Source organism: Alexandromys fortis, unplaced genomic scaffold (genome assembly GCF_014885135.2).
Source record: "Alexandromys fortis isolate MF-2015 unplaced genomic scaffold, M_Fortis_MF-2015_v1.1 scaffold_193, whole genome shotgun sequence".
Classification (NCBI taxonomy): Eukaryota; Metazoa; Chordata; class Mammalia; order Rodentia; family Cricetidae; genus Alexandromys; species Alexandromys fortis.
The window spans coordinates 1,386,127-1,411,970 of NW_026068083.1; the positions used below are offsets into that span (position 1 = coordinate 1,386,127).

The 25,844-nt window shown below is 43.5% G+C and overlaps 1 protein-coding gene and 1 non-coding gene across 2 annotated transcripts in view; both read right to left on the reverse strand.

Annotated features, from left to right (window-relative positions):
• The window catches only part of Ep400 (E1A binding protein p400), a 105,178-nt gene that overhangs the window by 13,698 nt on the left and 65,636 nt on the right, over positions 1-25,844 (reverse strand). Inside the window, exons 26-43 of the mRNA XM_050122086.1 lie at positions 25,043-25,137; positions 24,337-24,608; positions 22,265-22,467; positions 21,950-22,119; positions 20,268-20,464; positions 12,976-13,087; positions 12,522-12,665; positions 8,891-9,049; positions 8,619-8,702; positions 8,077-8,211; positions 7,791-7,835; positions 7,551-7,704; positions 6,900-7,141; positions 6,586-6,759; positions 3,976-4,112; positions 3,798-3,854; positions 1,262-1,340; positions 768-1,149 (exon numbers count right to left, since the gene is read on the reverse strand). Of these exons, the coding sequence (XP_049978043.1) occupies positions 768-1,149; positions 1,262-1,340; positions 3,798-3,854; positions 3,976-4,112; positions 6,586-6,759; positions 6,900-7,141; positions 7,551-7,704; positions 7,791-7,835; positions 8,077-8,211; positions 8,619-8,702; positions 8,891-9,049; positions 12,522-12,665; positions 12,976-13,087; positions 20,268-20,464; positions 21,950-22,119; positions 22,265-22,467; positions 24,337-24,608; positions 25,043-25,137 (2,841 nt within the window). The remainder of the gene's footprint in view (positions 1-767; positions 1,150-1,261; positions 1,341-3,797; positions 3,855-3,975; positions 4,113-6,585; positions 6,760-6,899; positions 7,142-7,550; positions 7,705-7,790; positions 7,836-8,076; positions 8,212-8,618; positions 8,703-8,890; positions 9,050-12,521; positions 12,666-12,975; positions 13,088-20,267; positions 20,465-21,949; positions 22,120-22,264; positions 22,468-24,336; positions 24,609-25,042; positions 25,138-25,844) is intronic.
• LOC126488546 (small nucleolar RNA SNORA49) lies at positions 20,679-20,811 on the reverse strand. Its single transcript, XR_007588734.1, has one exon. It is a non-coding gene; the product is annotated as a small nucleolar RNA SNORA49 (small nucleolar RNA).

Consider the following 25,844-nt stretch of genomic DNA (forward strand, 5'->3'; position numbering starts at 1 on the left):
GCCTTATGCTGCACAAACTCTCCAAAAGCCATTACCATCGGTCAATGCAAATTCCTGAGCTTCAGACTCTAGCCTTGTCCTCAGCACCTGGGTTATTACAAGGTTGCCTTCCCCTTCCCATGCTGCCCCTCACCCCATGCACTACCTCCAGACTGTGCCCACCACCACCACATTAACAACATGCAAGACTCTGTGCTGGCTGCTTCCATCCTTCTCATGAATGCCTTGCTGTCATTCAGGCTTCAACTTTCAAATGCCACCTCTTCAGCAAGAATCTTCTTGCCGGGCTGGAGAGATGGCTCAGTGGTTAAGAGCACTGCCTGCTCTTCCAAAGGTCCTGAGTTCAATTCCCAGCAACCACTTGATGGTTCACAACCACCTGAAATGAGATCTGGTGCCCTCTTCTGGCCTGCAGGCATGCAGACCACTGTATAACTTAATAAATTAAATACCTTTTAAAAATCCATTTAAAAAAAAAAAAAAAAGAATCTTCTTGCCAGCTAACCACTGTCCAGGCTCTTCCTGTGGTCATCGGCGTTATTCTACAGAATCCAGCATCTTATTTTTGAGTCACAGTTTTACTGCTCAGGCTGGACTTATACTCAAGATCTTCCTGTTTTGATCCCCCTTAAGCTTGGATTAAAAGTATATGCAACTACACCCAACTTTAGAACCCAGGTTCTCCTTAGTACCAAAGAATGGCTTTACCCTCCCAACCCAGTGAGGCTCGTTCATGAGCCTTGGAGGATGGCACTGTCAATAAAAACACAGGCTCCCACAGGGAGCACTGTGTGTTCTCGCAGGGGGTGGTCTAGAGACTGTGGGCTTAGAGGCTCTCACCAGTACAGCAGCACTTCCCACAGTTGTCATTGTTGGTGGCCCCTTTGACTGTGCCTGCACAGGCTGGGGCTGGGCCTGGACCTGGGGCTGGGACTGGACAGCAGGCTGTCCTGCTGGTGGCTGGCTGCCTGTTGCCTGTGGCTGTGGCAGTGGTGGTGGTGGCTGCTGTGGAGGTGGTGGGGGTTGCTGCTGCTGCTGCTGCTGTTGCTGCTGCTGCTGCTGTTGCTGCTGCTGCGGCTGCTGCTGTTGCTGCGGAGGGGGTGGCTGCGTCACAGGTGGCTGCTGTGCCTTCTGCTGATCAGCCAAAGCCTAGATGGGTCAGACAGAAAGAGAAGCTGCTAAAGGAGCTGGACCCAGCCCTGGGTGACAGCATGTCACAGCAGCAAGTTTCTGAGAGGACCCAAAGTCCAGGGCACCATACCTTTTTCTCTTTTGCAATTCGCTCTGCACGGAGAGACGCAACTTGAATAGGAGGCAGTGGTTTGTCATAGTTGATTCCACTGAAAGGTAAAAAGTTCTCTTATCTACAGCTTAGGTTACATATATCAGCCATGATCAAAAATATTACTTGGAAAATTCTAGAAACAATTCATTAGTATTTTGTCCTTTGTTTTTTTAAACAGATTTATTTTTCTTAACTATGTGTGGGTGTCTGAGCTTATGCACATGAATACAGGTGTCTATGGAGGCCAGAAGATTCCAGGGAGCTGAAGTAAGAGGTGGTTGTGAACCACCTGACATGGGTGCTGGAAACCAAACTCTTAGCTGCTGAGTCCTATCTCTAGTCTCACACGTCACCGGTTTGAAACTACATATTGTCCTGAATAGTTTGATGAAAACAGGCACTGTCCCATTCATTCCAGCTCAGGACGGAATGAGCTGTGTTTTGGTCCACGGTGTCCATACTGAATACACTACTTATACACACTACTCATTCTGTCATAGTCTCAGCTACCAGACTGACTATATTTCAGGTTTGTGTTAAAAACAAACAGCCAGGCGTGGTGGCACACGCCTTTAATCCCAGCACTGGGAGGGCAGAGGCAGGAAGGTATCTCTGAGTTTGAGGCCAGCTTGGTCTACAAAAAAGTTCCAGGACAGTTAGGGCTGTTACAAAGAGAAACCCTATTCTGAAAAACAAAGCAAAAACAAACAACAATCAAAAAAACCCAAACGAAACCTGACTTGACTTAATAATACAAAAAAAAAAGTGTAATGTTGGGAATGTGTAGATACCAAGAATAAGTCAAGTAATGCTTAAGTGAAAGGTTTTTACTACAGAAACAAAACAATACACAGAGGTAGTGGCTTCTCCTCAGTCTGGAGGCTGAGGCCAGAGGATTACCACAAAGTTCAAGGCCAGCCTATGTTAAGGCCTAGTCTCAAATAGAAAGCAAATACAAACAAAACCGCCAGGATGCGCCGTGACGTTCAGTGATTTCTGCAATTTCAAGAATTTACTATCAGGCAGCACTTCATGAACTCTCTGGGTCTGCTCAGAAATACCTCCACAAGTCTTCCACTGCTTACCAGAGAACCTAGAGCCTGCCCAAAGCTACAACACAACCCTGGACAAACACTACCCCACCTCTTACCTCCACTAAATCCTTTTACTAGCACTCCAGAGCAGAAGCTAGGTCATCACCCAGTTAAATTACATGATAGGCCAGAGTGACCTCATTAATGCCCATATCTAGCCCTTCAGTACAGTCTGTTTTTACCTATATAGGTCTGGTGGCTCTGATTCTCTTGTCCTCAAGCTTCCTCTCCAGGCCCAGCTCACATCCCACCTTCCCAGGGAGGTGACTAAATGCCCCCTAGTCTGGCACCTGAAATTACTCTTCCCAAGCCCCAAAGAGCCTCCTTTATGTCCTGTACACAGCCATCTGTGAAAAGCCTTTCCTCCCTCTTTCATGCTACATAGACCTCTGGAAGGCATGCCAGCACCGTTCATATGCACTGTGTGCCATGGCAGCCTTTGACCTACTAACATACACTAGCTTGATCAACCAACTCATCACACTCCACCCAATCTGCTGCAGAGGTACATTATAACACATGAGTAAAACGGGGCACCTCTGAAGGTAATCCCTACGGCAAAAACACAAAGAACAAAAAACAGTAAAGCAGGGCTGGGCTTCAACATAATGGCCCAGCCCCAGGAGATGGGAAACCATGAGGTGAAAAACCCATGTCACATGGTGCACTGCTAAAGGAAGCATAGCAGTGCTATTGGGCTCTCAGCAAATGTATCATGAGTTGACTATTTGGCAAGGACCACTCCCAAAGCTATGTGACAAGGAGACACACAGCATTTAACAAAAAAGCAAGGGCTGGAGAGAAAGCAACCAGTGTGCACATGGGCAGTGATGCAAACAGAGAGGCAGCTGTTTCACCGGACCAGATTTCCTCTCTAAGAGTTCATCCAGAGAACATCATACAAACAATCAAACAAACAACCACTGCCAGTATCCAGGCCAGAGCTCAGCGCCAAAGAGAATGGTCACTTTCTCCTGTCTTCCCATTTCACAATCCACCCACTAATTAATTTATTTTTCATTTATTGAATAACCAAGTACACTCACCTCTAAACTAAATAACCTTTTATGGTACAAACAACAAGAGTTGTACCTGCAGGGCAGAAGAGCCTGAGGAAGAAAGTTCTTTGCAATCATTTTCTTAGCCTTGGAACATATTTGCTATCCCAGAGAACAAAGCCTCTGCCAAAAAGCAAAAGGAGATGATGGCTCCTTACAAATGCAGAACATGACTCTCATGTATCTTGTCTGGCTGGCTGGCAGAGGCTACCCTATACACACTCAAAGGCAAAAGACCTCAACATTTCTCAAGTACAGAGCATGTACCACCATCATAGCCAAAGCTTAGATCACACTGCCTCACACTACTGTTCTAAACTTATTTCGAATGTAAAAACTGTGTCCGCTCCATAGAAGTACCTTTCTGCCAGCACAGAGGCATGCTTAGGGTTTTTCTGAAAGGGATTCATTCCAAGCCTGCAACAAAAACAAGGGAATGGTTACCAATAGGAAGACAACACAGTCAAGAAAAGGTCTTGAGCACTAGCTTCTCAGCTGCTGCAATCACAGTAAGAGGATCAAAGCCCAGGGAACATACAGAGGCTTGATGGGGGGGCTTCTCTTGCCAGCTGTCATTTTCATCAGGTCGAAGTGGCTTGTGTACAGCTGGGTGTGAGTGGCATTCTCATCCTGGGCATAAATCTGGCTTGTGCGGAGTGGACGGTTGTTCTTACTCTGAAACAAAATTGATAGGAGCTGAAGTTTAGACCATCAGCCTGAAACACAACTACTCTGGAAACAACATTTTCTGAATTAGAAGCCTGTGGCTAAGATCCAGTGGCTGCACCCAAGTCCCATTCCCTTTCTTTCTTTTTGGGATAACATAATAAGACAACAGTTGCAACACGGAAATGCCATCATTTGCTGGTAGCTGGCAATACTCCCCAATTCTTAGACCTTTGCTCAGTTGAGCCTCCCTTTCACTGAGGAAAGAAAGGTTGCACAAAATATTCAGGGTCACACTCTGGAGTTAACACACAGCAGGTAACAGGGTGTTGAGTCTAATACCCTGGACAAATGAGGCAGTGGTAATTCAATAGATACCTTCTACCCATACTGGAAAGTGAGGGTAACAGGGATGTCTAAAACTGCATTCCTTGGGGCTGTGACATCATTTGTACCTAGTGATCCTTTCTGCTTAGAAATGCCATAGACAATTCAACAGGTGTTTACTTATTACCAAGAAAGACATCTTAACCCCCTCAGATACAGAAAGTCCAGAGATAGTCGTGCAAGGTCAGAGGTCAGGGACAAGAGTTCACAACCCCAACTAGCCAGGACTCTCTCTGTCCCTCAGTATCTCTAAACCCTGACCAACCCTATTATCACAGCCAGTAATGCATACCCAGTATAGTTATGATATAGTTAGGCAAATACACACATGTACACATCTGTTGCTGGAGGAATGCCTTAAGTTCAGAAGAGAATGCCAAGGAAAGTCAGAACTAAAAAATGAACGTGCACGGTTACATGGAACTGCTTCTTCAACATTGCCCCCTAAAGCATTCTCCTATATTAAAACAACAACAACAACAAAACTAAGCAAAAGGAGAAGGGAGAGTGAGAGCCAGTGAGTCACACCCACCACCAGAGTGAAGGCAAGACAAGGCCAAAGGCAGGAAAGACAACAACAAGCCCTGGATGGTTCTAGCTATGAACAACAGCTCCAGGGCTAAGGACAGTGTGCTTATTGGCATCTAGCCACCATGTCAGGGGCCTCAACAGGGTGTGAACAACAGGGAGGCTCTGATGTCCCTGAGGGGCTCAGTGAGTCACTTGTGTGGTTCCTTCAGATGAAGAAGCAAAGCCTCTATGCATAGGAATAAAAGGCACTTGAAAAAACCCTAAGTGCTGTATTTCTATTACTACAGTCTGGGCTCAATCTGAATCTCACTGTGTTCCTGTTCACAGGCACTTACAGAAAGCTTTCCATCTCATTCAGAACACCTCCTCGTACCTTATAAATATTTTGTGCCTTTTTCTTTGGATTAGCTTCACAAATCAGCTATAAGAGAAGAAAATATTTTAGCTTTATTTTTTTCAATATTAAGGTAATGGCTGCTATAATTATTAAATGCTTCCAGAACATAAAGAGTGAATGTGAGACTTTAGGAAGTTTTATGGTGCAGGTACCACAGAATGGTATCATGAGGAAGGCTTGCTTTTTTATGGGGAAAAAAAAAAAAGCAAACAAATGCTTTGTTCTGAAATGAGTGTTTTAGAAATGATAAGAGATGGTTCAAAGAGTGGTCACAGAAGTCAGGTGAGTGTGGCGACCTCATCCTGAGGGCACATGTAGCTCTTAACACCAAAGACATTTTCACAAACTGTACCAAAATAAGAACTAGATGCCTATCTTGCCATCATCGCTGTTGCTCCTATGCTAATGAGCATACTGATGTGTTCAGAAAGGCAGTGTTCTCTGCACACCTGCCTTGGCATCAGGGCTGAACATTTGTAAACGCTGGTGTGACATGGCCTGGGGATACTGTACAGAAAAACTAGCTGTCAAGTGACAAAAAAAAAAAAAAAAAAAAAAGAAAAGAAAAAAAAAAAAAGAAAAGAGAAAGAGAGAGAGCTGTGTAAAGAGAGCCAAATGGAGAAATAGAAACAGACAAACGCAAAGCAGATGAGGAAAAGCCAAGAGGCCTACATGTCCCTGAGCAGCAGTACCAACTCATTTGGGTTGAGGATGCAAACCATAGCTGGCTTCTTAAATCAAAAACACAATGGTTTGTCTATACTATAAATACTTTCAATGCTCAAAGTTAACCCAGAAACAGAGACATGAAAAGCAGCACAGAAAGCATGAGCAGACTCTTCTTTAAGTGAGATGGTAGCGAGTCAAAGAAGAGTTCTTCCCTTACTCATCTGAAACCTGAATGGCACAGTTTTCTATACTGCAGCAACAGCAAAGGCTGGCATCTGGTTCATATGCTAACACCAACCATGATCAAGGGGTAAGGTGATTGACTCTCTACTAATGTCCATTACATGCCAGGTACTGTGTAGATGTAGGCCTCACTGATCAAGAAGGCTGACTTCACCACAGTCTACAGGGACAACTACATTGCCCAGCAATACACAGCAAGACCTGGCCACTGAAGAAGCCAATTCTTCCCAGGAAGACCAAGGGGTACAAGCTCACCTTCCCTTCCTCTCTGGGAATGATGACGTTCTCATAACGATTCCGGCACTGCTTGGAAGACCGGTAGATTCGGCTGCAGGAGTTGACAACATCACTGACAAGGTCCCAGTTAGGAGTGTGAGCAGGTGACACAATCGTGAGGTTCAAGGGCAGCTCAAGTAACTGCTTTACAGCCTAGAGGACAAGGTTTCAGAGCAAATAGGTCAACGTACATTCAAATGCCAAAGACACACCGCAAAGCACTATGAATCACCAATGTGGGGGAGCAAACAAACCATGGGAATGCTCAACCCAAGGACAACATAGCCATTTACCTGTAGTAGGGCCCAGTCTTCACCAATGAGCCAGTCGGGACTGTCTTGGGCAGGTTCCCCCGAGGACTTGACATAGGTAGGCAGAGGCTTGGCAAAAGGTGCCTGCTGTTTTAGTAGCAGGTTCTTCTTTTGCTCCTTGCCTTCACGTCGGATTTTCAACATGCCCGGTGTCGCCCGGTCAAACAAGGATCGTGGCGGGACAACTGCCTCACCATGCCGCTGCTTCTTCTTCCTGCCTGCAGCTAAATGGGGCAGAGTTCAGTAAAACAGGACACTGAGAGATTTTCTCACCAGTGGAGTGAAAAAAAAGGGAAGAAGGCACACAAGAGGCATGTAGACTGATGGGCTAATGGAAACAACTGATTACATAAAATCACTTTCTCGAGTTTACTATTTGTCTGTTTTGGGGTTTCAAAACAGTCTCATTATTTAGCACAGGCTGGCCATCAACTTTTATGATCCTTCTGCCTCAGCATCCCACATGCTGGGAATGCAGGTATATGCTATGGTACTTAGGCTCCTAGTGGTTTTGTAGTATTAACTACTGTAACCATCAAGGCTCCTTCCCTGAAATGGGAGGAGCCGGAAACATGGTACAAAAGACAATGGCTGGGTCACTCCTCCCATTCCAGCAGAGAGAGAGGTACATACCTGAAGGATCTGTTTTGTGTCTCTTGCGCTCCTTCCTCACATAAACAGGAGGCAGCTTAGCTTCTGGGATGGGTGTGGTCTCATACATGAGACACATAACCGAGTCAATGTAGATGTCATTGTCATCCTGAGGAGGTGTGGGTGGTGTCCAGAGCTGCACAGAGAAAGCAGGTTCTGTACATTACCAAGCTATGGGAAGGCTGGCCTTTGCTCGGGCATTCAGGGAGAGGGGTCATGTACCGGCATGACTTCTGTCTGTCCATCAGCATCTTCATAGACATACTCCTATGGAACATAAACAAGTTTAAAATATAACAAAGGCTTTACACCTCATGCTACATGCCACAAATCACATATTTTCATCAATATTCAAGTATGACTGTGAATTTAAAAACTGTGTTTTAAAAGAGTATGAAAAAAACCTGTGTTTTATTTAAATCCTGAAAATACCATCCACTGAGGATTAAGTCATTATCAGTTAAGACCTCAAAGTGTCAGGTGAGAATAGAGCTGAGTGCTAGTTTACCATGCTGTAGGCGTCTTCCCGAGTGTAGGTGAGAAGCTCTGCCTCCTCCTGCTCAAGCTGCAACTGGGCCTCCCTTTCCTGCAGGGCCCTAGCATTGCGGAATTCCCAATCCCTCACTGATGCCATCACCAAATCCTGCTAAGAAAAAGCACAGGGGAAAAGAACTTTCAAGATTAGAGGAGGCAGGTCTCTTCTTCCTAGTACTCAATTCCCCCAGCCACTGTACACACACGGTAGAGTCCTATCTCCCCAAAGGGATGTCTCAGTTCTTACTGATGTACGTGCTCTACCTCTCCACATGTAACCCTGTATCAACTCCAAGCTACTTCAAGTCAAATGCAATGACGTCAAAGTGCAAAGCAAGTGCTCCAGCTGCCTGAACAGGGCTTGGGAGATCTCAGTCTCAGTAAGGCCTGCACTGCCAGGATTTGGCTTCATCCCTTAAATTTCATGGAGTGGAGTCACAGTCACCGCAAATCAAATTCAGCACTGAAATTTTTTACTTTTAATATGTTAAACTGACCAAAACTTGATTCTCTTACCTCATTGCTTCTCTCTTTTTCTTGTTCAATGGTCATATGGAACAATTCCAAGTAATTCAATGCATATTTTTCAATTGGTGTAAGCTATTTCAAAGACACATTTTTTTAAAAACAGAGTTAGTAGCAATTTAATAAAGATCAATAATATTCCTCATAAAATCCTCTCACGGACATTGAATTTAAAAAGTGTTCTTAGTCAAAGCAAACAAAACATATTTTACAAAAGGGTTCAAATGCTGAAATTCTTGGCTTAAAAAAAAAAATCCCCAAACCTGTTCCATAAAATCAGCCAGCTCCTCCAGCTGGGATGGCTCCTCATCATATCTAGAGCCGTCTGAGTCTGAGGACACAACTACAGGGCTGGATCCAGGCACGGCTTCCTCTGTGGATCTCTGGGTGTCTTCTTCCAGATACTCAATACTCTTGAGGGCCTAAAGGGAGTGTGCACTGAGACTTGGTGGTAGACTTGGCAAACAAAGGAGTTTGTAATGTTAAAGTAGATACCTGTACTGTAAGCAACCAGTAAGCCTCCAGAGGGACTTCCCTTCTTTTACGATTTTCATACACATGCTCACACATTCCAGCGATAAGAGATATGGATGGATCTACAACTTTTAAAATTACTATCAAGATAGGTTGAAAAGCTTCATGGAAAAACAAAACACTGACAAGGGTTACAGATGGTAACATGACAAAAGAAACAGGGAAAATGAGGCCACCAATAATTACAGACTCTAAGAATGAGAAGGGACCATGTGGTTTTATCTCACACCTAGTATATGGTACTAACCAAAGGGACACAGGGAAAACAAGACAGAGACCTATTTAGAGTCCAAATACAAAAGAAAGTCCATTAAAAAAAAAAACTGTAGCAAAGGTGCTCAGGTGCTCAGAACACACAGGACAGCTGACTTTATTAGAATAAGAGGCATGTATATTACAAAGCTGTCACTGTTCACCTCCTAAGTACTGGAAGCACATCATGGCTGGGAATGTGAAAAAAGGTGCTCACATGTGAGACAATATAGCTATGCTTTTAAAAAAAATCATAAACCATGCAACCAGTTCTCACAGTATTTGACAAAACCTGCAGTTTAAAAGATGACCATACTGCACTAGACCCACAAAAAACATATCCAGAAGACAATAAAGGAAAACGCCATGGTAACCTGGAGAACCTTTGAAGCTGGATACAGAAAGCCCTGATGATGACAACAGATGTAGGAACTGCTGTGGGGTAATGACCTTGTACACTGTGAACTCACATTCATATTGGTTTAATAAATGCTAACTGGCCAGTAGCCAGGCAGGAAGTATAGGCAGGGCGATCCGACTAGGAGACTTCTGGGAAGAGGAAAGGCAGAGAGTCAGTCACCAGCCAGGTGCAGAGGAGGCAAGATGAGAATGCCTTACTGAGAAAAGGTACCAAGCCATGTGGCTAACATAGATAAGAATTATGGGTTAGTTTAAGTTGTAAGAGCTAGTTAGTATTAAGCCTGAATAACAGGCCAAACAGTTTATAATTAATATAAGTCTCTGTGTATTTACTTGGGACTGAACGGCTGTGGGACTGCGTGGGACAGAAACTTCTGTCTACAAAGAATCTCTGTTTAGCAAGATAGAGAACAATGGTATGGATGCCCTGAGTCGGTAAGATATAAAGTACACAGAAGTAGAAAAAAGAGAAAAACAAAACAATCTTCAACAAAGGAGAGACAGTAAGACGGTTCAGCAGGTAAAGGTTTGTGCTGCCAAGATTTATGATCTGAGTTCAATCACCAGAACCCACATGGTGGAAGGGGGAAACTGACTCATGCAAGCTATTCTCTAACCTACACCAACACCCCCCCCCACACACACTATAAGTAAAAGAATCAAATGGAGCAGGAAACCAACCAATCCCTTAGCACCTTGACTCTGAACTCAGAGCTGTCCTACTGCGGCTCTAAGTATCGCCTGGCTTCCTGATAAGTCAGGATATCTTTGCAGCTCCAGAGTTGTAACACCCACACTCCCCTACACACATACACACACACTAACATTAGAAGATAATGGCTGAAGAGATGGTTAAAGAGGACTGAGTTCAGTTCCCAATGCCAATAACTGGGTGGTTCACAACACCTGTAACTCCAATTCCAAGGGAACTGATTCCCTTTCCTGGTCTCTACAGTCACCTGCACGCTCATGTGCGCGCGCGCGCGCGCGCACACACACACATACACACACACACACACACACACACACACACACACCTCCAGGATCCAATAAACTTGACCAAGCAATTAAAAGAAAATTATCCAGGGGCTGGGCAGGGGCTAGGGCGAGGTTCAGTGGTGCAGGTTTACATGATGCCTCCCTCGGGTTTCGTCCCCAGCACTAGGGCAAAGGAAAAGACCTTCATGGGCAGCAAACTCATGAAAAGGTGTACTCAACAGCAAAATACAAAATAAAGCTACCCCATGAGACCATCAGTCTAAGAGTAAGGCCAGGCAGTGCTCAGCAGCTGCAGCACTCAGACACCACTGAGCTCTATCCACTAGTCATATATTCAGGATATGCTGGCCAGAGACCCCACTTCAAGGCCTTACATTCAGTAGAAATGCATGTACTTGCTTATATGAGACACTACAAAAGTATACTTCAAAACAGGTCAGATGAACAATGTAGTGAATTCATAAATATCGTTCTCCAGAATGGAGCCAGATACATTAAGGCCACATGAAAAGAGCAGAATTCCATTCATATCCAGCTCAAGATAGGCAAATGCAGTAAGACATCAAAAGAGTAGTCTCTTCTGAAAGAGAGTGGCTAAAGGAAGAAAGAGGGATTTTCTCAGTAGTTTCACTTTTAGGACCAGAAAGTAGTTGGTAAAGACAAGCTATAAGAGCATGAAGTACAGGCCAATAGCAGACCAGGGCGCTGCCACACACCATCATCCATGGCCTTTGCAGAAGAGCAAGTAACAAGACAGTGGTCACCACCCTAGTCCATGTGACAGCTTCCATGGGGAGGACAGTCAAAAAGGGCACGGAGAGCAAGATCTAAAGAGGAAGGAACCCCATCCCTTCACTTGAAGCTGTGGTAAAGAAGAGGTACTTAGCAAACAGGGACCAAGTCTTGGAGTAAAGAGAGCCTTGGTCAAGCCAGGAGGGAGGACATTTAAGTATCCGTAACAGGTATCTGCTATGTTCCTATACAGATAGCCACTGCACAGGACCCATGTGTGCAACTCCAAATCTTCCAGTGCCTGCATTGCAACAGTAATATCCCTCATATGAATTAAAACATTGCACCCTAAAAAGGCACCAACATGAGAAATGCTAAGAGAGACATTCTAGGGCCTCATCTAAGTCTTCACAATCAGCTGTACATTTTTTTCTTTTTTTTTTTAATAGCCATAAGTATTTATTAAGAAAGAGGGAGAAAGAAAGACAGAGAAAAGAGATAAAAGGAGAGAGGAGAGATAAAAGAAGAGAGAGACAGAGAAAACGTGTGCGCACGCCAAGTCAGCTGTACATTTTAAAGGGACAGTAAATTCAACACAGGTGAGCACAATTTCTAGTGTTTGGTGGCCACATGGGACTGGTGATTCTTTGAGTCAGGGGAGTAAGAAATAAGACAGCTCAACACAAAAAAAATCAAATATTGCTCAGAAAGTCCTGATGGAAAGAAAGAAGACAGTGGCTGGCATCTTCTCCTCTATTCCCTTGGTATTTCTTTACAGTTGAGACAGAGGAGGAAGGAAGGCAGAAAGGCTGCAGGATCAAGGGTGGGGAGAATCAAGTAAGAGTAAGTACTGAGAACTCAGAAGATATGACCATATTGTGAAAGCACACATAGTCAAGACTCAAACAGACCATTCATTATTAAACAAGTCTTATGGATGAACATCTATCTCCTCACCTCTATGAAAGGTCTTGCAATCTTGGGTGCAATGGTTTCACTGACAGATGGTTCCTGAGAAAGCACCACAAATTCTTCAGCTTTCACAGGAAAACCAGCATCATCCATGGGCGAGTAAACTTCAAACAGCTCCTGGATAGTTCGCTGAACACAAGCAATGAGCACAATCATTTCTAGGACAGACCCACTCCTGTACCTGACCTAAGCCTTGGGCAGCATAAAACCCACCAGAGAATCATTCCTCATTAGTGAAGTGAAATCAAAATAAAACATTTCTGTTCACTGTGGCATTCCTCACTGAGTGAAGTAGGGAGGTGAGTCAGGGTTCCCCTGTGTAGGCCAGGCTGATTTTAAAAGTCTCAGCCTCCTGCCTCAGCCTCCTAAGTGTTGAGCTACAGTCCTGCACCTGCCATGACCAGTTAGTTATTGTGGATTCCTAACAAATGAGAGCTACCTGCGTTAAGAATGCCATGGAGTAGTCATTTCCCTGAGCAGCCACTTCACGGATCAAATCTTTAGTTCCATTTTTCAACAATTTCTCTTCAATAGAATTGCCACTGACAAGCCTACAAAAGAAAAGAGGAAAAAAATATGTATGTATACGTGTACAGATGAAACAATAGTTAAGTCACCTAGAAACATGCCAATACCAGGTACAGGCGTCCAGATGGTAAGCAGAGAAGCAAGAGATGTCTCACATGCTAATCAAGACCTATTAAGTCTGTCAAACTCTCTCCAATTTCAACTCTAGTGAGCTCTGGAGTCTTTGGTGCATCCCTCTGCTTGCCAATGTTTCTTCCACCATATTCAACCTAGACATGTCTCACTGAGTCCTGCACTCATCCCCACTGTCTATCCTCTGACACAAGCAGAATGATTCTGACTTGCCCAGTGAGAGACTATTTTTTTAAATCTTCTGAATCTTTTTTTAAAAAAAATATTTATTTATTTATTTATTTATTTATATAATATTCTGTCTGTGTGTATGTCTGTAGGCCAGAAGAGGGCACCAGACCTCATTACAGATGGTTGTGAGACACCATGTAGTTGCCGGGTATTGAACTCAGGGACCTTTGGAAGGGCAGGCAATGCTCTTAACCCCTGAACCATCTCTCCAGCCCCCCAGTGAGAGACTTTTAAGAGATGTCCATTCTCTCTTGAGTATAAACAGTGTCCATCTGTCTCCTACAAATTGCTAGGTCAACAGAGTGCTGTGGGTGTTGTCCCCACTTAACAAACAATGGAATAGTCTCAGGATAGTACCCATCATCCAGTCTATTTTCTCTCTCTCTCTCTCTCTCTCTCTCTCTCTCTCTCTCTCTCTCTCTCTCTCTCTCTCTCTCTCATTCTTCGAGACAGGGCTTCTCTGTAGCTTTGGAGCCTGTCTTGGAACTCACTCAGTAAATCAGGCTGGCCTTGAACTCACAGACTGCCTCTCCCTCTGGGATTAAAGGCGTGTACCACCACTACCACCAGGCTTGCTTGCTTGCCTTCTTTTCTTTCTGTCCATCTTTCTTTCTTTCTTTCTTTCTTTCTTTCTTTCTTTCTTTCTTTCTTTCTTTCTTTCTTTTTTGTTCAGTCTATTATTTTCTAGTTCACTGCTTTGTTTTAAAACATAGTTTTTAAGCATTTTTTTATATGTGGGTATTCTGCCTGTACATCATTTGCATGCCTGGTGCCCGTGAAGGCCAGAGAGTGGCACTATAGCACTGGATTCACTGAGACTGGAGTCACAGACAGTTGGTGAGCTGCTATATGGGTGCTGGGGCCTCTGAAAAGCAGCCATCTCTCCAATTCTGCTTACATGCTTTTAGGATACTAAATGCTAAAAGTCAAGAAAGCTTAAACTACTTTAACAAAAATTTCCACAGGGATAAAAAGAACAAATGAGAATTTTCCGAGAGGAAAATAAAAAAACCTCTAAATAGGGAGCATAGGAAAAAGTGACCAATTGAGGCCTGGAGAGATGGCTCAACAATTAGAAGTACTGACTGCTCTTCCAGAGGATCTTGGTTCAATTTCCAGCATCCATATGGCAACCTGTCTGTAACTCCAGTTTCAGGGGCTCCGACACCCATGGCAAAACACTAGTGCACATAAAATAATAAAAGATCTTTTTTAAAAAAAAGTCACCTAACAAGAAGTGATGTGGGAGTGTCATATATCAATCTGTTGATTTCATTGGTTAAGTAATAAACACACTGCTTGGCCTGATAGGTTAAAGCATAGGTAGGAGGAATAAACAGAATAGGATGCTGGGCGGAAGAGGAAGTGAGGTCAGACTCTGCTCTGCTCCCGGACAGGATGGAGGGAGGCTAGAATCGTCCGGGTAAGCGCACCTTGGGGTGCTTACACACATCATTAGAAATGGGCTAGTCCAGGTGCGAGAATTAGCCTGTAAGGGCTAGAGTTCATGGGCCAAGCAGTTCTTTAAATGAATACAGTTTGTGTGTTGTTATTTTGGGCATGAGCTAGCCAAGCGGCCGGGGTGTTGGGGACGCAGCCCCGCCGCCCACATTTCAACAGATGGCTGCCCAACGTGAGGATAACTGAATCCATAAAAAGCCCGAGAAAGCTTGGGAAAGAATGGAGTGAAGCATGTTTTCTTGGTAGCAGAAATTTCTTGGGTCTGCTCTGCTTGCTAGAGGCAAGCAAGCGCTCTCATCTAAGAGAGGCTTCCTGACTCAGCTTCAGCTGCAAAACCCTGCAGCTCATTAAGAGGTCCTGCCACAAAACACTTAAATGGTGTTGACAAAAAGCTGAACGCATGCTTTTCGGTTTTCAGCCGTAGCAGGAAAAAAGCTGTGCTGTTTAAAAATGCCGGCTTTCTGGGCCATCCTGCCAGGGAAAACTCTGACTCTTTTACGCAGGCGGTTCGTGCGGTTTGCAAGCACAGGCTGCTGAAGCTCACTTGCTGGCAGGGACCTTGAAACGCCATAGAATTGTGGCTATAAACATGGCTACAGCCTGTTTCTCCGCCATGAGGCTGGAAAGCTAAGGAATGGACTGGATCTACCTGGCAAAGCCACGGCTGTAATCCTACTCATATTGCTCAGTAATTTAAAGGCTCGTGTGGTCAGAAAAAGAGAGATATACAGTAAAGAGAGTCAAAGACAAAGAAAAATTTTAAATGATTTACAGTGTTAAAAATGTATGCAGACTAAAAGTTAAAATTCTTAAAGTAAAAAAAAAAAAGTAAGAAAAAGAGAAGTTGTGTGTGGTAGTGCACGCCTTTAATCCCAAAGCTTGGGAGGCAGAGGGAGATTGACCTCTGTGACTTCAAGGTATGGTAGCACACGCCTTCAATCCCAGTGCCTAGAAGACACAGACAAACAGATCTCTGTGAGTTCAAGGTGTAGTAGCAAACACCTTTAATCCCAATGCCTGGAAGGCAGAGACAGGCAGATCTCTGAGAGTTCAAGGAGAGCCTGGTCTACAGAGTTATTCCAGGACAAAGATACAGAGAATATAAAATAAAAGTAAAAATAAATGAAATAGAGGTTAAAATAAAGCATACAAAGATGGAAAATACACAGAGAATCTTGATACTGTATACTATTATGCTCTCTTTGAATTGTTTGAATGCTGAGGAAGGAGCAACAGATGCTAAAAGATATTTGTTTATAAATGCTGCTGAACTAATCCATCGTAGAGATTTTGATGCCTTGACTTTGAAATTTGGGTCTAAGGACATGATACTTTGGAAAGGAGTTTCTTATTTTGTTTTCACAGAGGATGAGACCCTGTTCATTTCTTCTATTCCAATATGGTATGATGGACCACGCCCTCCTGAACGGTTGCTGTGAATACCTTCAGAAAATTGCTTCGCTCAACTGCCAACTGAGATGAAACTAGCACACAGGTTATACCATGAAAGACCTAATTAACGATGCCCCCATTCAGCAGGAAGCAGTTTGGAGAGAAAAAACTGCGCCCATGTTCCCAAATATGGTTTATAAATTTCTTTTACATTTAAAGGGGGATATGATATAGATATGAATAATTTGCATTAGTATAGATTTTGCTTTACTTATAGAGATTTAAGGTCAATTTTGTTATATGTATATGTATTTCTGAAAAATGTAATGTATAGTTAGAAATATAGATTGTTAATAGATAATCGTAATAGTCAAGTTTGTAGTCATGTTAGTTAAGATTTTCTAGATGTGCATAGATATATTTTAGATAGGCATTCTTCATATTTTTCAAAGATTATAGAATATGGCATATTAAATGTTTTAATAACTTAGGACTTTTCATGACAATGAGACACTCTGCTCCTGGCAACACCAATCTACTTCAAGAGGAAGATGGGCATCGGAGAGGATCCTTATGGAGTTTGATAGCCATTTGTGCAAGAAACTGCTCTTGCCTGGACTACTGCATAAACTGGACACAGAGAACCCGAAGAGAGAGGACTGCTGAACTTGCCTAAAGGTGAGATGACCTTTTGGGGTTCCTGATTCATAAAAGTATTCACGAGACATTCTGCAGGACACAGCAGAAAGTGACTGAACTGTCTTTGAATTTTCCTGCTTCATGGAAATGTCTCTGGATACTATGGGCCTGTAGGCCGAAGATGGATGCCCCAACGGTACAGAGGAACTTTGGGTGACTGTCCAGGCAGCGAGATGTCTCTGTCATTTATAGAGTTTTTGATTTCTTGTTTGCTTAGGTAATAGTATATCTTTCTGGAGTCTTTGATGGAGTTAAAGAATAGTTAGTTATAGTTTTCCTTAGTTATGATATAGATTATTGTAATTTTTACTTGATAACTGTTTTGTTATATGTAATTTTGCTATGTTAAAGTTAAAGCCTTCCTTTTTTTTGTTTAAACAGAAAAAGGGGAAGTGATGTGGGAGTGTCATATATCAATCTGTTGATTTCATTGGTTAAGTAATAAACACACTGCTTGGCCTGATAGGTTAAAGCATAGGTAGGAGGAATAAACAGAATAGGATGCTGGGCGGAAGAGGAAGTGAGGTCAGACTCTGCTCTGCTCCCGGACAGGATGGACGGAGGCTAGAATCGTCCCGGTAAGCGCACCTTGGGGTGCTCACACACATCATTAGAAATGGGCTAGTCCAGGTGTGAGAATTAGCCTGTAAGGGCTAGAGTTCATGGGCCAAGCAGTTCTTTAAATGAATACAGTTTGTGTGTTGTTATTTTGGGCATGAGCTAGCCAAGCGGCCAGGGTGTTGGGGACGCAGCCCTGCCGCCCACATTTCAACAAAGAAGCACTGCTGTTTCATCAAAGCAGGTTCAGTATGCACAGTCTGATTATGTATGAGCATGAGGAATGGAAAAGCAGCCAGATTCTAATCCATGAGATTAGCGCCAAAACAATTCTATTTCTGCCTACCTTTGGTTTATAAACACACCAACACTCTTCATGCACAAAACAAGATGGTACCACCTTAACACATGTAAAATAGCACATACACAAAGTTAGTTGGGTTTTGTGATGAGGTATCACTGTGTAGCCCAGGTTAGCTTCAAACTCATGATCTTCCTGTCTAAGCCTCCTGAATGCTGGGATTGTTAGTGTGAGCCACCATGTCTAGTATGAGAAACATTTTTTAAAAAAATAACACAGAGAGAGAGAGGGGGGGGGGGGGGGGGGGGGGGGGGGGGGGGGGGGGGGGGGGAGGGAGGGAGGGAGGGAGGGAGGGAGGGAGGGAGGGAGGAAGAGAGAGAGAGAGAGAGAGAACATAAGCACACAGGCATGTATGTGCCACAACTCGTGTGGAAGTCAGAGAACAACTTGTTATCACAACTGTCAGTAATAGTGACAACTCTCCCTCTACCCTGTAGGTCCTGGAGATTGAGTTCAGGTCATCAGGCCTGGTGGCAAATACTTTAGTCAGTTATCACATGGGCCTTGTAGGTGACTTTTTAATAGATATATTATACAATGTGGTCCTCAAAACAAAATAAGCAGCCATCTTCATCATATCAGCTGTGCCTGCTTGCAAGAAAACACCATTGAGTGGACCCATTGACTGCTGGTGTGCTCTCACAAAGATGGACTGGGGGAGGGTCACGGGACTCTTATCTTTGTATGTGATTCTGCACTAACTGCATGTGGAGGGGCTAGAGTATAGGCCCAGGGAAGATGGGAAGAAGGGATTCTATCTATGAAGCTATATAGAAGTTGCCATTTATTCTAGGGTGCAGCTGCTGCCTTGAGGTTACCCACATTCATTTAAGAAACCACACAAGCTCTGTAAGTAAGCCCAATAAACTAACTGCAATGTTTCCCAAGTTAAGCTTTAGTGGCATCAAACTTTGGCTTGCCTTCAGGACCTTCCTTATAAGGAGGCAGATGGTAAGGAGTTTGTGCAATACATGTTTTTATCATTGTCTTTCCAACCCCTTCCTCTAGGCAGCCAATGCAAAGGCTATTTTAGCAAAATGCTTTTAGCCCGGGTATACCTTGACAGGCCTTTGATGTGTACAGCATGAAGTAAATCCTGTCTGTTTTGCTAAGAAGCATGAAGAAGGTCCCTGTGAATATGCCTTCCTTTTGTCTGCAATGGGTGTATGGCTACACCCTAATGAGTATTCCCCATTTTTGCTGCAATGAACAACTTTACGCTATGGGGCAGTCAGGATAAAGGACACAGCATTTTAATTTCAACAAGTCTTCTCATGCTACTTTAGAAGAGCTGAGGCCCTCCCTGTGCCCCATGGACATGACAGCTTCCATTATTAGACTCAGCTTCTCTTTGATATGCTGCCTGTCTGTAGAGACATTTCATACTGAACCACGGTATCATGCTGCCCACGGTGAACTGCATCGTTTTCAGTCTGTGACTCTTGGAATTGACTATTCATACTCCTAGACCCTCTCTAGTTCCACTTTTAAATAAAACTGACCTGGCCTTTGCCTTAAGAACTGTAAGCCATTTCCTTCGATCTATCATTTACCTGTTTATTATAGTTTTCTTTCTTTTTTTCTTTAAGATTTATTTATTTATTATGTACATAGTGTTCTGCCTGCATATATTCCTGCAGGCCAGAAGAGGGCGCCAGATCTCATTACAGATTGTTGTGAGCCACCATGTAACTGTTGGGAATTGAACTCAGGACCTGTAGAAGGGCGGCCAGTGCTCTTAACCTCTGAGCCATCTCTCCAGTCCTTATTATATTTTTCTCCAATACTCAACCTAGAGCCCATTCCTTTTGCCTGTCTAGACTATGCTGTGTTCCTAAGCAGAAAACAGTGACCCAGCACCATTCTCTCACTTAGACCAACTAAGTAAAGGGTCCAGCACACTCACACATTAGAATAACAAATAACAACCAGAAATTTAAAAGTAGGCCATGGGCCCTTCAGTCTTCCCAATTAGTTGTAAATGGCCAGTTACAATTTAAATGCTTGAAGATGGACATATCTCAAGTCTTTCAACAGATACTTTGTATTTTATAATTCTTAGAACAACACAAATATAAACTGTGCTCTCCAGTTATTCTAAAAATGATGCAACATGTGAGCAATGAACACCAGTAAGCCAATAACCAGGCCTAAGCCACACAACTGATTACAAATTCAAGTAAATGTCAAGTACAGCGACAAGACAAAATAACAGCACTAAAACATGTCTAAAAGGAAAGTAAACTATGTAGGAATTTGTAAAGTTCAACTGCAGCATATTTATTACATCTGGCTCTACTCAATTCCTACACCCAGACCTACAAAATTCATTATGTGCACTTCTATGAGTTGGCCAGGATTGTCATCACCTGTATATATGGATGTCCTTGCACCTCCCAATTCTATCACACCATTCCTGGGCCTTGGCATCCATAACTGGATTTAGGTCATTGTCATAAAACACCACGGTGTCAGCCTCCACAAGATTTATGCCAGTGGCACGGCTATGGGTAGAGAGAAGGGCACAGAAAATCCGCCTGTCTCTGTTGAAACTCCTCATCAGCTCCTGAGAGGAAACAAAGTACTCAAATAAATATTTCTGGAGAACATTGGGAGACCACTGACACTTTGGATGATCTGTTTTATAACAGTCTCATTTGTCCCATGGATAACATCTTACCCTGGATGCATGGAGTTCCTTCTGTCCATAAGCATCTGTGTGTGATATTTAGACAATATAGGTGTCATATACATAAGATGTCATGCCCTATCTGGTACTTTCTGTCAGCCCAATCTGTAGGCCCCACAAGAAAGCAGAGTCTTGCTAGGGAGGGAGCTGTGCTTTCTCCTCTATCCTCAGGCAATGCCAGGGCACTCTACAAGCAAGAAGCCCCTGGAGTAAGGCTGAGGAAGTACAACAAGATCTCTCTAATCATTTGGGACAATGAATTGTACGTAATGAAAACATGAGTACTTTTCTTCTTAAATTATTTCCATGCCAAAACAGAACTAAAAGTTGAGCAATCATCTTCGTTCAAATAACAACCCAATTTTCTACACTATTACCAATAAAACAGGCTCTTTTCTATTTGCATCTAAGCTGTGTAGGAATTTCATATTTGCTATGGAACAAAAAGAGGATAACTCAAGCCTTGTGCAGCACCCTATCTTTTTTGCACTAAGGACTCCTTGTACTCAGGCTTGTATTGAGAGACTTCTGGTTCTAGTTTGTCACATGGAGCTGTGAAGACAATTTGTGGTTCACTGTCAAGGCACAGACCTTCTTGTGTACTCTCTTCAGCTAAATGCTGAGCAGTCACTCTGTTGCTGATCACAGCCTATCATGCGCAATTCTACAGTGAACAATTGTATGTGCCAATCATGCAGTGAGGCATTCTTGCTGTTGTGTGGAAATCTTGGATAGGGACCACTAGATCAAGTGTCTATCTCTCTCTGAGGCTGGCAATCATGCTGCTTTCTAAAGTTACACTAAAGAGGCTCCTACCAGCACTGTCTATTAACCAAATGTTAAAAATGGGCAAATATGGCAAGTAAAACATGGATATACTTTTCAATTCGTATTTCTTTGGAAGTTAGTCTAAAGAGCATTCATATCTTTGCTACATAGCCACCTCTTAAAAGTATGTCAGTACTAACCCAATGAGACTACAGATTACCCCTATTTATGTCTTCTGAGACATGCTTGTTTGGTGGGAGGGGGAAAAAAACATCAGGAAAAGTGTCAGTTTGAGCCAGGCGGTGGTGGCGCATGCCCATAATCCCAGCACTCGGGAGGCAGAGGCAGGTGGATCTCTGTGAGTTCGAGGCTAGCCTGGTCTACAAGAGCTAGTTCCAGGACAGGCTCCAAAAGCTACGGAGAAACCCTGTATCGAAAATCCAAAAAATAAAAAAAGAGTCAGTTTGGAGCTTAGATATGCTCTAAATGCTAGAAGGGATATGGGACACTGATCTCACAGCTGTAGGAAGTGAGGCTTGAATCCCATCATTCAGGGTCACACCATGCAATCACCATGACAGGAAGATTATTTACCTGCCGTTGTTCACTGTTGGCATTTTCATCAATCCGTACATAGGTGAGATAATGGAAGTTCAAGAACATCTCTAAAATGTCCAGCATAAGAACCATCTGAGATAAAATTAATACTCGACGTCCTTCAGATTTCAGTTTCTGTAGCAGGATTGCTAAAGCTTCTAACTTCCCTAAAAAAAGGAAGGAAGGAAGGAAGGAAGGAAGGAAGGAAGGAAGGAAGGAAGGAAGGAAGGAAGGAAGGAAGGAAGGAAGAGGGTCATCATCCAGAACAAGTGTATGTCACTTCATAATCCATGACAACAGAGTCTGTCATACCTGAGTCGAATTGTACCAGCCTCAGCTCTGGGAACTGCAATGAGCGCAGTGCTGTCAGCTGCTGCAGCTGCCGGTGGTAGGGGCGGGTATGTTCTCTCAGGCACTGCCTCAGAGCTCGCAACCTGCTGCTATACAGTGAAGGTGGCCTCGCCACCCACAGGGAGGGTGGCGTAGCCACTACTGGAGGAATCACACAGGCCACCCTGAGGAGCAGAAATCATGTGTGGTTATTATGTGCCAACCTTGTAGCCTCTGGCAAAAGCAGTGAGGCTTCTAGCCAAGGACAGAACTCTCTGACAGTGTGTATTGCCAGACAAAAGAAGTCTACGCTCCTGATTCTATCACTACAAGGTAGCATAATCTTTCACATTTAAATGACACCACTCCAAGAAACTTCCATCAGGACAGGTCTAAATGATTAGCACAGAGCATTCTCTAGACCATAGCCATTGGCTCAGATATTCTTGCTGGGTCTCTTGGGACAAAAGTAAATTGTCTCTGGATGCAAACCTTCTAAATGCTGCAGGTACATGTAACTGAGAAGGGCCAGACTCAGAATATGCTGCAGATAGAACAGCAGTGCCATGGCCAACTTGACACTACCTGCTAAACTCCAGTCAGCTACACCAGAAAACCTTCCCCTGGGCATTAGCCGAAACTCAGGGGTTTTTTTTGTTTGTTTGTTTTTTTGTTTTTTGTTTTTCGAGACAGGGTTTCTCTGTGGCTTTGGAGCCTGTCCTGGCACTAGCTCTGTAGACCAGGCTGGTCTCGAACTCCCAGAGATCCGCCTGCTTCTGCCTCCTGAGTGCTGGGATTAAAGGTGTGCGCCACCATCGCCCGGCTGAAACTCAGTTTTAAATTTTATTTATTTACTTACTTTTAATATTTTTTATTTTATTTAGATGGGGTAAAATAACTCTGGCTGGCCTAGAGCTCCCTCTGTCTCTCAAGTGCTGGAATTAAAGGTGTGCACTATCATGCCCAGCTACTTTTATTTTTAGTTATGCTTACACATGTGTCTATGTATGGGTTTGTACATATGCATGCAGTGCCTTTAGAGACCAGAAGACGTCAGAGCTCCTGGAACTTGAAGCACTTGTGAACTCCTTAACATGGGGGCTAGGAACCAAACTGAGTCCTCTATAGAAGTAATATGGCTCTTAACTTCTTAAATTGTCTCTCCAATCCCTGAAGCTGGGTCTTGGTGGTTTGCTCCCAAGTACATTTCCACTGAAGTGGTTCTCTGTGATGTATAAAGACAACCAGCATTTCCAAGAAAAACAAAGGCATGAGAACAAATGGCTGCAAATCTAGCACACAACCTGGGAAGCCCTGACATAGGAAGGGTTCCCTGCCCTTTTCTTCGCTAATTCATTGATCTGAGACCTGAAAGGCAGGCTCTGAACACTGAGCTCAGGCACTGGGTAATCAGGGCCTTCCTTTGGACAGGGATTAACTACACAGTTCAGTCAAAGAAAATGAGCCAGAAGTTGAGCCTGGAGAGCAGGGCCAGGGCATACAGAAACTCGCACAGAGGGTCAATAGTCTAAAACAGAAGCAGAGATATCAAGGCCTAGCAGGAATAGTGTGATGACAGTGGCACCCAGCCCACTAGCACTGGTCTACTAACTTGTTCTGAATTCTGTTCTTCAATGTCCCCAAGTAGCATATGGCTAGTTTTCTGGGTCAGTTTTCTAAAAGAGTTAGCTAATAGCCCAATAACCAGGTTCTCTTGTCCCAAAGACAGAGATCCAAAACCATTTCAAAGCCCCAAGAAACTCAAAAGGACAACTTGGGGGAAAGCAATAGAAATAAGAACATTAAAAATATATAAAATAAAAAAAAGTCCAAAGAATGAAGTACTACAGGATGTGGTGACTCACACCAGCACTTGAGAGGAGGAGGCAGGAGCATCAGCAGTTCAAGGAAAGTCTAGGCCAGTTACATGGAACTGGAAGCCAGCCTGTGCTACCTGAGAACCAAAATTAAAAGAAGAAAATTGCTTATGTGTAGCAGAGTAAAAGAACAAAAAATAAAGGATAAAAAATATTTACCTGCATACACTAACTCACCTGTCAAGAACATCTTGAAGAGATTCTTGACACTGATCCAATGTCACAACCAGATCACCTTTACTTTTTGAGGGTGACATGTAACAGTTTGCTACTCTGGCACCTGTCCCAAGGTTGCTATCTAAAGACCAGCACAAAGGCCTCTTCCTTCTAGCAGGCAGGGAACAAATCCTGAGCAAGTCTCTGCCATACACTGGAGCTTGGGAACAGCGCCGCTCATTGACAAAATGCATCTGATCCAAGCGTTCCTTCAAAAGTCTGCTTTTTTCCTCCTTGATCATATCAGAAAAAAAAAAAATGACAAAAGAAAAGTTATTTGAGAAACAACCAGACAAAACCATTTCACTAAACACTTTGGGAACTATTATGCACACGTTCATTTCAACATCCATGGCCTACTTCTATGGACTACAAGCAGAAAAAAATAGAGGCAGAGAGCTTTCTCTCTCCTCCTCCCAAGATAGATAACAGAGGAAAAGACAAGACAAAGGGGATGAAGACCTTGATGTCTGCAATTAAAAGACCCAGGTCAATTTCTTTCATTGGGAATGAGTGTTAAATCAAGGCTCTAATTCAAAGAGCATGTGCATCTTTGAAATTCATTGAAAAGGACCCACGGGAATCTTGGCTGCCACAGAAAAGATCCTGAAACTGCCTGCCTCAACACTGTGCATTTCTCACCATGGGCCCCTGATCTAAGCCTTACCTGGGTGGGCCCTGCAGCAGGAGAAGCTGGTTTGGAAGCCAGCCCAGGTTCTCCAACAGTCATAGCGCTCACTGCTACTCGACCCGGAACACCAACTACAAATGTAAAAGCAAACAGCTGAAGGGAATGAGGGTGCAGTTTAATGCTAGAACACTTGCTTGGAATGCTTGAGGAGCACCATCCCTAACAACCTTACACTCCCTACCCCCAAAAGAAAAAAACAGACAGGAAAGCCAATATGTTTTTCATTCAAAAAGGTGGACTGCCAGGCCAAGGTTAGCTCCTGAAATCCCAAGAATATAAAAGGAGCTGGATCTAAGCATCTAGTGCATCAAAGCTACGTCTAGAACTAGAGTGAGGACTGTTCTGAAATAGACAGATCACATACCTGTCCCTGCCCAAGCCAGCCTCATATCCTCCTTTTCCTACACTGGTGAAAAACTACAGGTCATCAGCAAATAGTGAGTAATAACTCCTTGCTTGCCCATGAATCAAACCCACCAGTTCTAATATACTGAGCACATCCAGGCAAGAGTTGGGACTTAGAGAAGTGGGCAGAAAAAAGGACAGAAGCTGAAACCCAGCAGCATTTGGGCAACAGTCAGCTAGAGCAGTGTGCAAAGCCTGCACCAAACACTCTACTCTCAGGGAGCTCTAGGCAAAGTTACTAAACATTTTGTGCATCCTAAGTTTTCTTTGTGTGTGTGTGTACACATACATACACATACATATATTATATACAGAATATATACATATAATACAAACATATAATATATAATAAAGTTTTATTTTTATTAATATA